Here is a 14,364-nt window from a genome sequence, read left to right on the forward strand (position 1 = left end):
TACATACCCTCTTTTGTTCACTCTGCTGCTGAACTAGTTCAAACCGGTGTTGAATTTGTGTCATGCTTTGCGTCAGCTCCTCAAGGTTGTGATCTCTTAGTTTAGAGAAAAGCTTCTCTGGTACGCTAGACAGAAACACTTCAATGGCCTTCAACTGCACCTGAAATTCTACACGGAGTGAAAACTGTCACATATTGTCATGTAATCTGAATGAACATGATCTTGTCTCTTATTTCGACCTCTGTTATTGTTATTACAGGGATTGCAAGGCAGTATGGTAGTATGGTATATTTCGAAAACACTTCATTTAACATTGCACATAACATTTAACAAGAGATAGGGTAAATTTTGTTGACGTATTAGAGTAAAAGGTTTTTACAGAGGGAATTTTAGATACTTTTTGAATCAGAAAATACTGTCAACAGCCATACATTTTCACCCTATTTTAGGAATAAACTACATAATTCAGGAGAATGAAATATGAACAAACCCTTACCCTTCTGCAAAAACCTTCAGAATGTAGATGGCCTTTAAAGATATGTATTGCAATTGAAATCAACAGATGTGCAATCAAATAAGCACTAGTCTGAAAGAAAGACAAGCTATGGAAACAAAATAGCCTTATATTTCAAAACTGACCAGTGCCTGAATAATCACTGGTTTTGCCTGTAGTGTCTTTAATTCATCTCAAAGTCAAACTATAAACTATAAGTAACTTTAAGTAACAAACTAAGTAACTTTGCAACTACATGTCAACTAACTCATTAATTTTCAACTACATGTCAACTAACACTCAGAGTATTAGAAGACTGTTAGGTTAGAGTTAGGGTTAGTAGAATAAGTTGAAAGTTGCACTTGAAAATGTACTTATAGTCAGGAGAATGTCTTTTGGTGGACCATCAAAATTAAACGTTAAGCCGTACACAGGCGATTTTATTTTCTCTCTGGAGAAATTGTTGATGCTTGTATGGTCACGGCTCGCATTGTGTGTGAGGAATTATGTGTCGCGTACGATACGAGCTCCTCCCGACCTGAGAAAAAATTGGGGAGTTGGCCTGATTTTGATATTGTATAGGCTGTTCCATATTGCCAAAATCATACACAACTACTGTATGTCACATAGGCTAGATCCAGGTCCAGTGTTCAAGAGGGGGCTCCTACGATGATCTCAAGCCCCCCATACTAATACTAATAAATGCAAAGTTACTTATAGTTAGTTGAATGTATAAAAGTGGATTATCGAAATAAAGTGTTACCGATAATTTCATTGTTTGGCGTGTCATTTTTGTTTTTTAGAAAATTGAAATGCTTTTTAAGAAATTTTAATGTGAAGTGGGTAATTGCTGTGCCACTACAGCATCATACAATGGTGACACTATCAAAATATCTGCATGCTGAATTGAAACTGGTCTACTTTCTAAAGAAATAAAAAAAATTGAGAGTTAACCTTGGAGGCAGCTGTTGTGGTAATCATGTGACTGACTCTGGTAGATAAGAAGTCTTTTTTGTATCTCCTCTGCACACTGATCAAATGTCTCCTGTAGTTGCTCAGAACGAATGATAGAGCGGCGCTCTTTCTTCTTATAGAACTCCTGATGGTGACATATAGTTCAGTTACACACTAAAATCAACTTATTTAACACCAAATGCTTAATACACATAGACCGTGCTCATATTTTTTTTATAGTACCTCTGCCACCAAGAGGAGAATATCATTGGCTTTCCACAGAATACTGGTGATTGAGGCTTTGAATGAAACACTTGAGAAATGCAAATATATTCAAAAAACATGAAATTAATATGGCAATAAATAAATAAATAAATAAAACCATAAAAATAACAGCTAGCAAATTCACTAACCTGTCCTTCTGCTCTTCGGGTTTTGAGCCAAAAATAAGGAACTTCTTATCAAAGCGGTTGGGTTTGAAGACCCTCCTTACACAGACAGAATCGTTTAAAAAAAAAAGTTTCTTAAATTAGAATATTTTATCATAAATATTTATTTTACATGATCACCGAATGGAAAGTATGCTAATTATTACATTAACAGCTTATTTTCTATGTAGTCAGATTTTATTATATTACTATATTGCCACCAGAGAAGAGACAGCCACTTCTCTAACAGTATTTCCTAAATCTCTTTCTCTCTTATCATATTTCAAATGTCAAACCTCTGTGTGGTCGTTGACTCCACTGACTTTCTGTGCAGAGTTTCTATTCCGGACTGACTGGCGCTCTTTCCTGATCTCTGACCTGATCCAAGAGGGGAGTTTAACCTTGCTGAAGGCAAAGAATTTAGAATTTTTAGAAAAACCCACAAAAAACAGTCACAGATGAGTGTAAAAAGGCAAACTAATAACTAAAGTTCACTACAATGACAGTATTAAATTATGAGGACACATGAACAATCCAACCTGCTGAAGAGTGTCTTTCTGTTGGGTCAATGTTTACATCCTTGACTTCTTTAGCTTTGCCTACCCTGTTCACAGGAGACATTATGTCCATAATGAGAAGTAGATTATTTCCTCATTTTTTAAAGTTTTCATTTTTTTTTTAGACGTTAGTGAGCATTGCAAATAGCTGACCTCAACAGAACCAATTACGCAAAAAAACTGAGTTTAGCGATTTGGAGAAGAGAAAACTTCAGAATAATGTCATAGAGTTCATTCATGAAGTTGTGTGAACAACACATGGCATCCGTGTAGAACTGAGCACATGCACACTATGGTCAGATTAAGGTGTTTACATGCCTGTTGTGTACGCCACAGTTTAATGCGAATATGGTTACTATGATTACTATGATCATATAAATCACACTGACTTGAGTAGGCCTTTGATAACCCCCACTGCTGCGTCATCCAGGAAGGACACTCCAATTCGGCTAGGATGGAGCAGGCTGTCTCCATCTGGACAGCCTGTTTTTTCCTGTATACGGGACCTGGTGCGAGCTGCAACTGCAAAAGCCCCCTGAAATGGAGTCTGTGGTCGAGGGACAGCCATAGAGGCATCCTTCAAAAATATATCAGACATTATCATATGTGTCCATAAGGATTACAAGTCAATATCCCAGTAGAATTGGACTGTGTAATGTCCTACCAAGAAGCAATCGAGATACTGACACCTCTTCTGTAGCTCCTCCATCAGAGAATTTGTTAAACTTGTTATCTCCACTGTGGCTACAATCTACAATACAAATTGTTTTCTGTAGATCATTACTTTAATGACATAAATGTGAATCTAATAATAAAGATGGATTTACCTTCTTATCAGGGCTGGGTTGGTCATACTCAGCAGTCATTTCCTTTAAATCGCTCAACATGTTGTCAATCGTCTTTTTCTGCGTGTTACTCTTTAAAGCCTGAACAAGCAAATACAAATTCAACATATTATGAACAGTGGACAGAGGGAAGGAATGAAATAAGAGTAAATTATATACTGAAAATACCTCGCTTTTGATCTGGACTCGTGTGTTGTTAAAAATTTGTTGCATTTTTGCAAGAAACTTCAACTCGATAGCGAGGAAACTGAATTTTTCCTCAAACTTCCTGACTATATCCTTGACCTAAGTAAAAATTGATTCTCACAGTGAATTCCTGTCGAAAAAATTATTTAGTGTTTGATCACATTAATCGACTTATGAGTAATATCAACCTGCTCCAGACACTTTGATTCTTGTTCTTCCATGTCCTGCATCACGGCCCCCTCGGCAGAATCAATGCGCTTGTCCATTCTTTCCAGATGTGACTGAAAGACCTCAATTTCTTGGGGTGTAAAATTCCCCCCCCCAGAAAACAACCTTGTGGAATAGACAACAATTGTTGTTAATATTTTCACTGGGCTTGTATCGAATTCCCTGCACAACACAACACAACATTGATAATGACTTATACAGAGAATTTCAATTACATACTTGAAAGATCTCATTATCTGAACATTTGCTTCCCTCAAGCCCTCCATTTTGAACTCCATCTTTTGTCTGAAGTCTCTTTGTAAAGTCTGGATAATATTGATGTGTTTGTCCAGGTTGGTTTGAAGTGAGGTACAAAGTTTATTTATCCTATGAATAAAAATGACCAGAATAAGTAGATTGTGTATAAATTGCTCAAATCATTACGAATATATATATTTTTAATACATGTATTTACTTTTCATAATTACTGGCACAGGTAAAATCTTTCTCTCTACTGTAGATTTGCATTTGGAAGTCTTCGGTCATTTTATTTTTCTGGATCTGTAACTCCTGTATGTCTGTCCGGCAGTCTTCTAGGACCTCTAGTATACCCTTGCAGTGTCGATCCACACATTCTCGATGTAGCACTAGTTCAGCTGCCCAAATAATGAAGAGTTAGTTCATGTCTATGTAAAAAGTGCACTTTCTAATAATGCCACATTAACATTTTACAGTACATTTTAAATGTATTATATGTATTAAATGTAATAAATGTTTTAATAACTTTTGTCATGCTTTAAAGAAATACACTTACGTTGAAGTGTTGACAAACATAATAAAGCACACTTGATTTTAATGTCAACTGTAGTGTTCCTCAGTATTACATTGTTTTAAATTTTTTATTTACATTTAAATATGCATTTATATAGGCTATTTTGAATGTACTAAATTGTAACTTCATCATTACAAATGTGTTTTTACAAATATATTTCAATACACGAGACACAAGTTTCAACAGAAATTTCATTACCATAAATGCTTGTCAGTTCTTTCGGCAGTACACTTAAACCATATTTCAAAGACAATAGATGTAATTATGAAATAACATAAAAATGTAACGAATAAAAAGTCCTATTTGAGTATGTAAAAATACATATAAATTTAAACTATAATACATATTCATTTATTTAGAAATAGCATCCAATTAAGTGTCCAAAAACATTACATTCAATTAACACAAGTATATTATTTTAAAGTATATTATTTCAGTAATGAGTACTCTTTTTTTATAAGTCTGCTACAGTGTACTTCTTTTTCACAAGGGCTCTTGTTAAACTCTTCTAAATAAGTAAAAGCCAAAATGACTTTGGATGTGATGAGGGCTCAAACCTGCTCTGACATTGTGAATGTCCATCTCAATTCTTTTAGCACGAGGTTGGTGGAGTTGAAGGCGAAGTTCCAGCTCAGCTTTCAGTTTCTCGTTCTTGGCTTCCACAACAGTCATAGTGTTGGTTAGAATAATATGAAATCTCTCTTCCAGATGACTGAAAAATGTTTGTCTCACACTATGATGCGGGAACATAACAGTATTTACTTCTTTTGTTACTCTATATATATAGGAACTAAAAAATAACTAAATAATAATGAAATAGTAAACAGAAAGAAAATGCAAGCAAAAGTAAATTATAGTTAAAAAGAGAACATGGGTTTTTTAGAATTGCACAATTTTCATTTCAAATTTCCAAATTTCATCACTCAGGCATTCATTCTATCATTTCTATTGTACACTTACTCTTTTAGCAGTTCCACAATGAAAGCCTTTGGGTACAAAACCAGCTCGGTTTCCTTAAGATCTGTTTCCAGATCCTCATCATGGGTAGCGTGAAACCCATAGCAGTTGTAAACATTTCCTTTTGCGGTAGTGAAAGTCTCTTTGGTTTGAGAAACTGAAAATGCTAGAGTTTTACAATCTTGGTCATCCTGCAAAATAAGAGGAAATTAAATAATGAAATAATAGATACAAATTGAGAAGTGAAAGTGTGTATGTGTCATTATTACCATATCACAGGACGAGGTAAATGTTGAGCTTCCTTGGTTGTTGAAATGTGGCTTTTGTGCACCTCTAGGTTTCACCTCAAGTTCTTTCTCCAATCTTTCACTCTTAATGGCTGAATGAAAAACACCAAGATAAACATAATGGGTGTTAAACAATTCAAAGGCAACAAAAATAATACAGCTCATTGAAACTCATTGAATAGTTTTCAACTCACCAAGTTTAAGAGAGGGATAAAGTTGGCAAAAATCCTCAGAGTCCTTCAACAAAAAAGTTATTTTAACAGTGTTTGTCTTGCACAAATAGAGATAACATCATTGTTCTTGTTGAATATGTACCTGGCCATAAACCTCTTTGACATTGAAGAACTGGCTGACAGAAAGATTGTACGCTTGTAATTCATGCAGGACTATAGACGGGTAACACTCCACAGTTTCCACTTCCTCCTTATAGATTTGTATATACCTTAAAGAACAATGCAGTAAAAGGATTTACAAAAATGTCCAGGTTTTCTGTCATATTTTGTCAAAAACTTTCTCATTTAAGTCAAGTTAAAGTAGCTTAATGTACAAACAACAACAACAACAAACATCACTCAAAACATTCTCAATGTTTGTTACCTATTCTTAGCCTCTTCCAAATAGGCTAGCGTCTTCTCTAAAGAGTCTTTCAGAGCTTCTTCTGAGCTTTCCTGCCTGAGTTTGTCCAACATCATATCCAGCTGGGCCTCTTTCTTCTGTCAGGTGAGGCATTTGTCAGCTCATTTTCATGTTTCGCAAACATGTCAAGGTGATAAATGTTACAAAATATTTCAAAAAGATGGATATTATAAGCATTCGTTTTGGGGGTAACACAATACAAGTAACGCAAGTTGCATAATCAGATTACTTTTTCAAGTAATTAGTAATGTAACGCATTGCTTTTAAATTTACAACAAAATATCTGAGTAACTTTTTCAAATAATACAAGTTCCTTTTTTTTCCCATTTATTGACTGACAGCTCTCTTGTCCCCATGTTGAGAGAAATCAGGCGCAGAGGCATTGTTTGCGCTGTCTAAACATGATGATAATTGGTATTTCCAGACTAAATGTAAGGATGCATTTACTCATCTCACTTGCACAAAAACAGATTCATAATTCCTCAAAATGAATGAAAACTGAAATGCAGACAATTACACAAACCTGCAATAATTAAATGTTAAATAAAACAAATATATGTATTTAATCTCACTTTTTAACAAATGTCTTTGCTGCTGACCTTCGATGATCCAATTCAACCATACTAATACGCAAAAATTACTTTAGTTAAACATCACATTTGTGTATATATTGTGTATCTGAAGAAAAAATGTTAAGCTTTCTTCCTCTGCGTCCGATTCTTCTGTGATCTAGATTGGCAGCACAGCTTAAAGGTTTGTTTGAGCTGCACACTCTATTGTACAGGCGTGAATTTGCATTTCCTTCCAGTCCGAAATTTTCATATGCATTTTTTCATATTCATGATTCGGTGGCTCTGAATTGTCAAAACACCTCTGAAAAAGCTTACTACGGATGCGGAAAACGCAGAAAATCGAACCCGATCCAATTTTTTTTTATTCACAACGTAAGGTTGTATTTATTTTTTAATGTGCAAAAATTTCGGACTCCTTAAGGCTTATTCATTTCACTTTGGGTGGCCTTTTACATTTGTAAAAATAGAACATTTGTGTTTTTTGTTATTAAAAAACAAAAAAGCAAGCCCAGCCTAGATGAGAAAAAGTAATGTAAATGTAACGTAACGCATTACTTTCCAAGAAAAAGTAACTAAAATCAACCAAGTAATGCAATTAGTTACTTTAGGGAGTAACACTATATTGTAATGCATTACTTTAAAAAGTAACTTTCGCCAACAATGATAAGCATTTCTTAATAGAAACCTCTTCAAAAGTACTGCATAAGACAGTTAACACAATCTTGCCTGGTTCTCTTGGTTGTGGACTTGACTGATGGACTCCAATGACATTTGTAGCTGCTGTTCTCTGTTCAACAGGCCTTCGCAGTGAATCTCCCACAGCTGAGCCATCCCACACATAAACTTGAATAAACACTCGCTCTCATAAGCAGTGGTTTTGGCCAAACTTTCAAAAGCTTTCTGTAGGACGGTTAAAATGCACAGTGTATCATGAGAGAGTGAAGTACTGACATAAATCAATACATAAAGATGCAGCACATCCATAAATTACAAGTTACAAGTTTATAGTCCAAAAGTAGAGAAGATTTAATATAAAGCATTAAGGAAACTAAACTTACATCCAGTTTTTCCAAATAGATGTCCATTTGTCTCTGGCACTGGCCAATGAGAGGTAATATCTCCACATTAACAATATTATGTATCTCGTCTGAGGTGAATCTGAATGTAGATGCCTCTGTCTGTGTGTAAAGAGTTGAGAATATTGCTGTGCTGGTGTTGTGTTTTGACAATCAAAGCAAATGAGAAAGCTTAACTTATTTCTCACCTTAAATAGATCAACCTCTGCCAAACAGACTTGCCAGTTGTTCTCGTAGTTTTTGTGAAGTTTTTCCAATGTGGCAACATGAATACAATCTTAAAGAAATTAAACATAGTGAGGAATTTATTAAAGTCAACATAAAGTGGTGTAGAGCATGCAATACCATTGTATCGCACTGGATTATTAAAATGAGGTCATTTTTCTGACCTATTTGCTCATTGATGACAGACAGTGCTGAATACCATTCTGCAACAGATGACTCTGAGATTCTTGGAGGCGTCATGTCTCTAGATATGGGGCAGAAAAAGTGAGTAAAAGGTTCACAGCATGTTTACAATTAATATTAACTGAGGAAATAGAGCGCAATACTAGAAATTTCTCACCTAAGAATCTCCAGCGTTTGGATGCGTTTCTCACTCAGTGTTTTCTGATCTGACCTAACTGTTCTCAGAGTATCTTGAATGCTTATAGGGTTCTGAATGTGAGGGCTGTTCATAAAGTCTCTGCAGGGGAACATAAATATAATCAGTATCCCGTTTTTGTTGTGCCCTGTAAAAAGACTGGTACTGCTGGTCACCAGTATATTATTATTATATTTTAGATCCAGGTTCCCAGCATGGGATGCTGGTATGCTTCTTAGCTATCTTAACTAGCAAGACTCCCTTGGCCAATTATTTTCACCAGAAAGATCATGGATTTTGTTGGTAAACAACATGGCATTACTTTTCTGGCAAGGGAATTGTTTTTACTATCTTTTAACATCAGACATACTTGAACCGGTTGACTGCATCAATAAGTTTGATTCTTTTCCAATCTTGAAGCTTTTCCTCCCACTTCAGCCTTTGGAAAACGTCTATCTGCAAATGTTTCTCCATCAAATTCAAACGCAGTTTGGCCAAAGCACGTCGATTTGCTAGCAGGGCTTGGTTTATCATCTGTGGAGAACATGGACTCATACCAAAAAACAATACATATAATGTATACAAATACATATTTGTCAAGTAGAATATACTACCATTGCTTCATTGTTAATCAGTCTGTGGACATCACATGGCATCAAATAACTGATTTTCTCCAGTTTTGAGGTGTATTTTCTCAGTAATTCTGCTATCTAGGAAAGAGGAACAAACAAGCAGTGTACTAATCTACTGACTACAGCAACATATGCTTTACATAATATAGACCACATACCATGTCTTTTCTATCAGATTCATATTTGGCATATATTCCATCTAGCTCTTTAACCCACTTCTGTTTCAAGGAAGATTCATGACAGACTTTGTTCCAGATCTCATGCATATCCTTTAAAAGACAACAGATGAGTAACAACTGAGCGATCCAACAAAATGCTGAATTTGAGAAGTAAGCAAGTACTGTTTTTGACATTTGGTCCTCACCTGATAGCTATGTGCCATCAAATCAGAAATGTTTTCAATCTTCTGCATAACTCTTTCAATATTGTCATTATACTCAGACAATCTGAGCAGGATATCTTTTCCCGTCTGTCTAAATAATGGTTCAAAACCCTAAATGCAGAAATATCACAATATAAGGCACCTTTGAGAGACATAATTATAATGTATTGATAACTAGATGCACAACATTTGAATTGGGCTCGAATGAACAAATATTTTGGCACTATATATAGACGCGTTTACCACACTGAGGCTGGCGAGATCTGTCTGCAACTGAGAAACAGCTTCATTGTGATCCTTTTGCCTTTTCTCCATAAGACGATCAATGATGTCTGAGTTTTTTTTCTCTGGAACTACAAACAAAACAGAATCACAACAGATTGACTTTTAGTTCTAAAATACTTTTGGGAAAGATGACTAGGCCTTTAGAAATGGCTTCCCTATTAAAAAATTATTGGGACATGTATTGCAATTTTTCTTTATCTATCCATAAATTACAGAAACGTCTGTCTGTCTATGTCTGTCTGACTGTATGTCTGTTATTCACATATCTCTTGAACCGTTAGTCCGATGGATTTCAAACTTGACAGGTGTCTTGCTACGGGCACGAGTAAGTGCAGTGCCAAGTTTGAAATGCAAAAGACATTAGCCCCTTTCACACAGCGCTTTGAACCCGGGAAATTGCTGGGAAATTGCCGGGAAATTGCCGGCAAATTGCCAGAGCGCCTTCTGTGTGAAAGCAAACACGACCCGGGATTAATGCCGGGATCGATGCCGGGTTGGGGACCTAGTAACATTGCCGTGTTCAGTCCCGGAACACGCGCTGTGTGAACAAAAGCCGTAATAATGCCGTGTCGTAGTGATGACGCTGAAGCCGGGGTCGTTCGCCAGCTGTGAAACGGTACGTAATGCGCAAGTTTATGATCGAATCAGAGAAAAAAATGCACAAGCGTGGTTTCTCGAGAGGGAAATCGCAGCTCATAAGCAAACTTCAGACGCTGCTGAGACATTAAAGTCACGTCGATGTCACGTGTCTTTACGGGATTTTTCCGGCTTGTGTGTGAACGCACTCTCTGATTCCGGAAAATCACTGGCAGTGTGAATGAACCAAAATCAAACGAACCCGGGTAAAATCCCGGGTCACTTTATCTGTGTATTTTCTGGAATCTCTGTGTGAAAGGGGCTATCGTTAAATATATTGGTAAAAGAAGCACTTAGAAGGATGTGGTTTAAAAATAAACATTCTGACATTAGAGGGTTGTGGTTTATTCTGACATTAGAGAGTTGTTGTTTAAAAATAAACATTCTGACATTAGGGGTTGTGGTTTAAAAATAAACATTCTGACATTAGAGGGTTGTGGTTTAAAAATAAACATTCTGGCATTAGAGGGTTGTGGTTTAAAAATAAACATTCTGACATAAACACTCTGTCAGCTAAACATAAAGTCAGCTACACTGTTTATTTCTGAATATTATATTTTATTCACGGCCATCATTTGTAGTAGCCTATTCACAAACTGTTTGCTCAAGCATAGCGTTTTTTCGGAGTTCACTGTGTAGCCTGCACCCTGAATCGTTGCGCTTATTCATTTGTGGATGTTAACTGAATCTGTAAGTCAGCTACGCTGTTTACTTCTGAATATTATATCTATCTATAAATTAGGCGGCTGCATATATGAAAAAAAAACCTAACCCTAAAAAAATTCTAACAAAAGGTTTCTTAGCTGTTTTTTGTAGTATTAGGTGCCCTGAATAACATACTAAAAGTTTACCAAAGTTTGACCACTAGAAAGGTGTAATTTTCAAGATGGCATCCAAGATGGGCAGGAAGCCCTTAAAATGTCCTAACTCCATTATTTGACCTAGTCAAGTAATCTTGAGGCCTAACTCCTTGTTTTCTGGGTCTATGAATCCATTGGACTTGTCTAAATTGCCCTGACATGATTACATACTTATAGAATACATGATTTTGTAAGATTACTGTAAGGTTTTATCTTTGTTTGGGGTGAACCAGAGATGTAAACGATTTAGCCTATGTCATGTAACTCCTACTCAGTACGTGTTTTTGGACACACACCGTTTTTTTTTGCTAAAACACAGACTTGACATTCAATGTAAAAGTTATTGCACCCAAAAGTAACTTAAATTGGAGTTGTATAACTTATTGCAACCAAAAGTAACTTAAAATGGAGATGTAATACAACTCTGAAACCCGAACAGAGGCCTATGTGTGAACCCTCTAAAATGGTCACTCATTTAAATTTGAATAAGGTAATACATATGTAATGCATCCTCTATAGATGTTTTTGAGTATAAAGGTGGCATTATACTAAACCTCAGGTTTAGCAAAATTCAGGTAAACCTTCAGACTTGAACCGCGGTTTCTTCAGCCACTACTTCCTTGTCCCATAGAAGGATGGGGTCTGAGCCCGATTTTGGACCTGCGTCGTCTGAATTTTTCCCTTTACAAAGGGAAGTTCAAGATGCTGACGTTGAAAACTATCCTGGTGCAGATTTGAATAGGGGACTGGTTCGTCACCGTGAACCTGAAGGACGCCCATTACCACATCCAGGTCATTCCACGGCACAGGATGTTCCTCCGGTTCGACTTTGTGGGAAAGACGTATCAGTATCGGGTCTTTCCATTTGGTCTAGCTTTGGCTCCACGGACGTTCTCCAAGTCCATGGATGCAGCTTTGGCCCCCTTGAGGTTCCAGGGCATCCGTGTGCTAAATTATCTAGACAACTGGCTCATTCTGGCTCATTCCAAAGAGTTGGTGTGTCATCACAGGGACGTCCTTCTCCACCACCTCCGGTCTCTTGGTCTCAGGTTGAATGCTCAGAAGAGTGTCTTAACTCCTTCTCAGCAGAACACTTTCCTGGGTGTCTAATTCGATTCTCTCTCAATGCAGGCCCGTCTGACCCCTGCTCGGGTTTCCAGTCTCCGTGCGTGCTTGGCCCGTTTCACGCTCGACCATCATGTAGCGGTGGGCATATGTCGCAGGTCTCTGAGGCTCATGGCAGCAGCCTATCCTGTGCTGCCCTTGGGTCTCCTTCATATGAGACCATTCCTGTGGTGGATGAAACTCAGGGGCATCCGCCATTCTTGGTCTGCCTTCCGCCTGCTGAGTGTGTCGTACAGTTGCCTTTGCACTCTTTGGAAATGGAAAGACTCCCCTTTTTACTTCAGGGGGTCAACCAACCTTCAGATGGTTGTAGTTTGCCGTTGCCAGGTTGTCATGATGGACGCTTCTTTTACTGGTTGGGGTACGGCCTTTGAGGGCAGACCGGCGTGCGGTGTTTGGACGGGTGAGCTTCTCTCGTGGCACATAAATTGCCTCGAGTTGCAAGCTGTCTCTCTGGCCCTGGGTAATTTTCTCCCGGCCCTGATGGGCTTTCATGTCACTGTCAGGACGGACAACATGGCAGTGGGGGGAACTGTCAACTGTGGGGGGAATAAGTCGGAGGAATGTATGTTGCACTGCCAAACACTGGCTCAAATTTGTAGCATGTTCGGCGGAGGTGGACCTCTTTGCGTCGCAGAGCTCGACACAGTGCCCCCTGTGGTTTTCCCTGTCTCATCCGACGCCTCTGGGGATAGATGCCCTCGCTCATCCGTGGCTGGAGTTGAGACTGTATGCATTCCCTCCGGTCAAGCAAATCCTTGCAGTCCTTTGCAGAGTGAGGGAGTGTGGAATACACCTCCTTCTTTAAGCCCCATTCTGGCCATCCCAGACGTGGTTCTCGGAACTGAGCTCCCTGGTGGAGGGGTCCCCTTGGCAAATTCCTATCAGGAGAGATCTGCTGTCTCAGCTCCAGGGCAGGATTTGGCATCTTCCACCCAATATATAGAGGCTGTGGATGTGGCCAATAAGAGGCAATCGCTAGCGACAGTGGCGTCTGGTCTTACTGCTGATGTTCAGGAGACCATTGATAACGCTCGTGCGCCTTCTACTAGACAGCTGTATTACTCTAAGTGGAAGGTTTTTGAGCCTTGGTGTTCAGCTCATGCAGTGGACCCAGTCAGCTGCCCGGTCGGTTCAGTGCTGGAAAAAAAATGCCCCGCTAAGGAGGCGCCCGCACCATCAGCCAATGAATTGGCGTGATTCTATACGGGTTTAGACAATCAGCACATGCCTTCACGTGGCAGCCCTGTTTTGACTAATTTTACAGTACCACACATGTTCTAATGAATTTATTCTTTATTGGAATCTAAAGAATTGTTATGAACCACAGAAACCACCAAACACTAGGCAAAACGATACAAGAAAGGAGAAATATGCAATTTCTAATGAATTTATTCTTTATTGGAATCAAAAGAATGGTTATGAACCACAGAAACCACCAACACTAGGCAAAACGATATGAGAAAGGAGAAATATGCAATTACTTAAGGGAAATTGTTCTTATTTTTCGTATAAATATGCTTGTAACCAATTGCTTTAATATATAATTGTACTTCACTTATCCAACATGCAAATATGCTAATTAGAATATTACATGGCCCCAAACATGTATCAGGCACCAGTATTCCTGGTCTAGGAGGAATACAAATGAGTAATGGTCATTTTAAGGACCTGATGGCTGTAAACCACTGAGAAACCTTTTGTTAGACGCTGGCCACTCCCCCTCTCACACTGACACTGAGTGAGCACAGTGCAGGACCAGAGACAGAGAGGGTCGAAGAAAGCAGCGGAGCTTAAGTAGCGTTTTCTCAGAGTTCAGTGTGTAGCCTGC

At 38.0% G+C, this 14,364-nt stretch overlaps 1 protein-coding gene across 1 annotated transcript in view; it reads right to left on the reverse strand.

Moving 5' to 3' along the window:
* ccdc180 (coiled-coil domain containing 180) overlaps positions 1 to 14,364 on the reverse strand; it is a 28,085-nt gene that overhangs the window by 9,605 nt on the left and 4,116 nt on the right. Inside the window, exons 4-32 of the mRNA XM_084113217.1 lie at positions 9,871 to 9,980; positions 9,610 to 9,738; positions 9,404 to 9,514; positions 9,228 to 9,323; positions 8,984 to 9,147; positions 8,596 to 8,715; positions 8,420 to 8,499; positions 8,219 to 8,307; positions 8,013 to 8,132; positions 7,681 to 7,854; positions 6,344 to 6,459; positions 6,062 to 6,188; positions 5,941 to 5,983; positions 5,729 to 5,838; positions 5,463 to 5,650; positions 5,060 to 5,235; positions 4,146 to 4,326; positions 3,911 to 4,057; positions 3,652 to 3,796; positions 3,446 to 3,562; positions 3,260 to 3,358; positions 3,097 to 3,183; positions 2,822 to 3,009; positions 2,415 to 2,479; positions 2,172 to 2,280; positions 1,861 to 1,935; positions 1,691 to 1,760; positions 1,448 to 1,592; positions 8 to 168 (exon numbers count right to left, since the gene is read on the reverse strand). Coding sequence (XP_083969343.1) covers positions 8 to 168; positions 1,448 to 1,592; positions 1,691 to 1,760; positions 1,861 to 1,935; positions 2,172 to 2,280; positions 2,415 to 2,479; positions 2,822 to 3,009; positions 3,097 to 3,183; positions 3,260 to 3,358; positions 3,446 to 3,562; positions 3,652 to 3,796; positions 3,911 to 4,057; positions 4,146 to 4,326; positions 5,060 to 5,235; positions 5,463 to 5,650; positions 5,729 to 5,838; positions 5,941 to 5,983; positions 6,062 to 6,188; positions 6,344 to 6,459; positions 7,681 to 7,854; positions 8,013 to 8,132; positions 8,219 to 8,307; positions 8,420 to 8,499; positions 8,596 to 8,715; positions 8,984 to 9,147; positions 9,228 to 9,323; positions 9,404 to 9,514; positions 9,610 to 9,738; positions 9,871 to 9,980 — 3,542 coding nt within the window. The remainder of the gene's footprint in view (positions 1 to 7; positions 169 to 1,447; positions 1,593 to 1,690; positions 1,761 to 1,860; positions 1,936 to 2,171; positions 2,281 to 2,414; positions 2,480 to 2,821; positions 3,010 to 3,096; positions 3,184 to 3,259; positions 3,359 to 3,445; positions 3,563 to 3,651; positions 3,797 to 3,910; positions 4,058 to 4,145; positions 4,327 to 5,059; positions 5,236 to 5,462; positions 5,651 to 5,728; positions 5,839 to 5,940; positions 5,984 to 6,061; positions 6,189 to 6,343; positions 6,460 to 7,680; positions 7,855 to 8,012; positions 8,133 to 8,218; positions 8,308 to 8,419; positions 8,500 to 8,595; positions 8,716 to 8,983; positions 9,148 to 9,227; positions 9,324 to 9,403; positions 9,515 to 9,609; positions 9,739 to 9,870; positions 9,981 to 14,364) is intronic.

Source organism: Abramis brama (assembly GCF_963993115.1).
Source record: "Abramis brama genome assembly, chromosome: 5".
Taxonomy (NCBI): Eukaryota; Metazoa; Chordata; class Actinopteri; order Cypriniformes; family Leuciscidae; genus Abramis; species Abramis brama.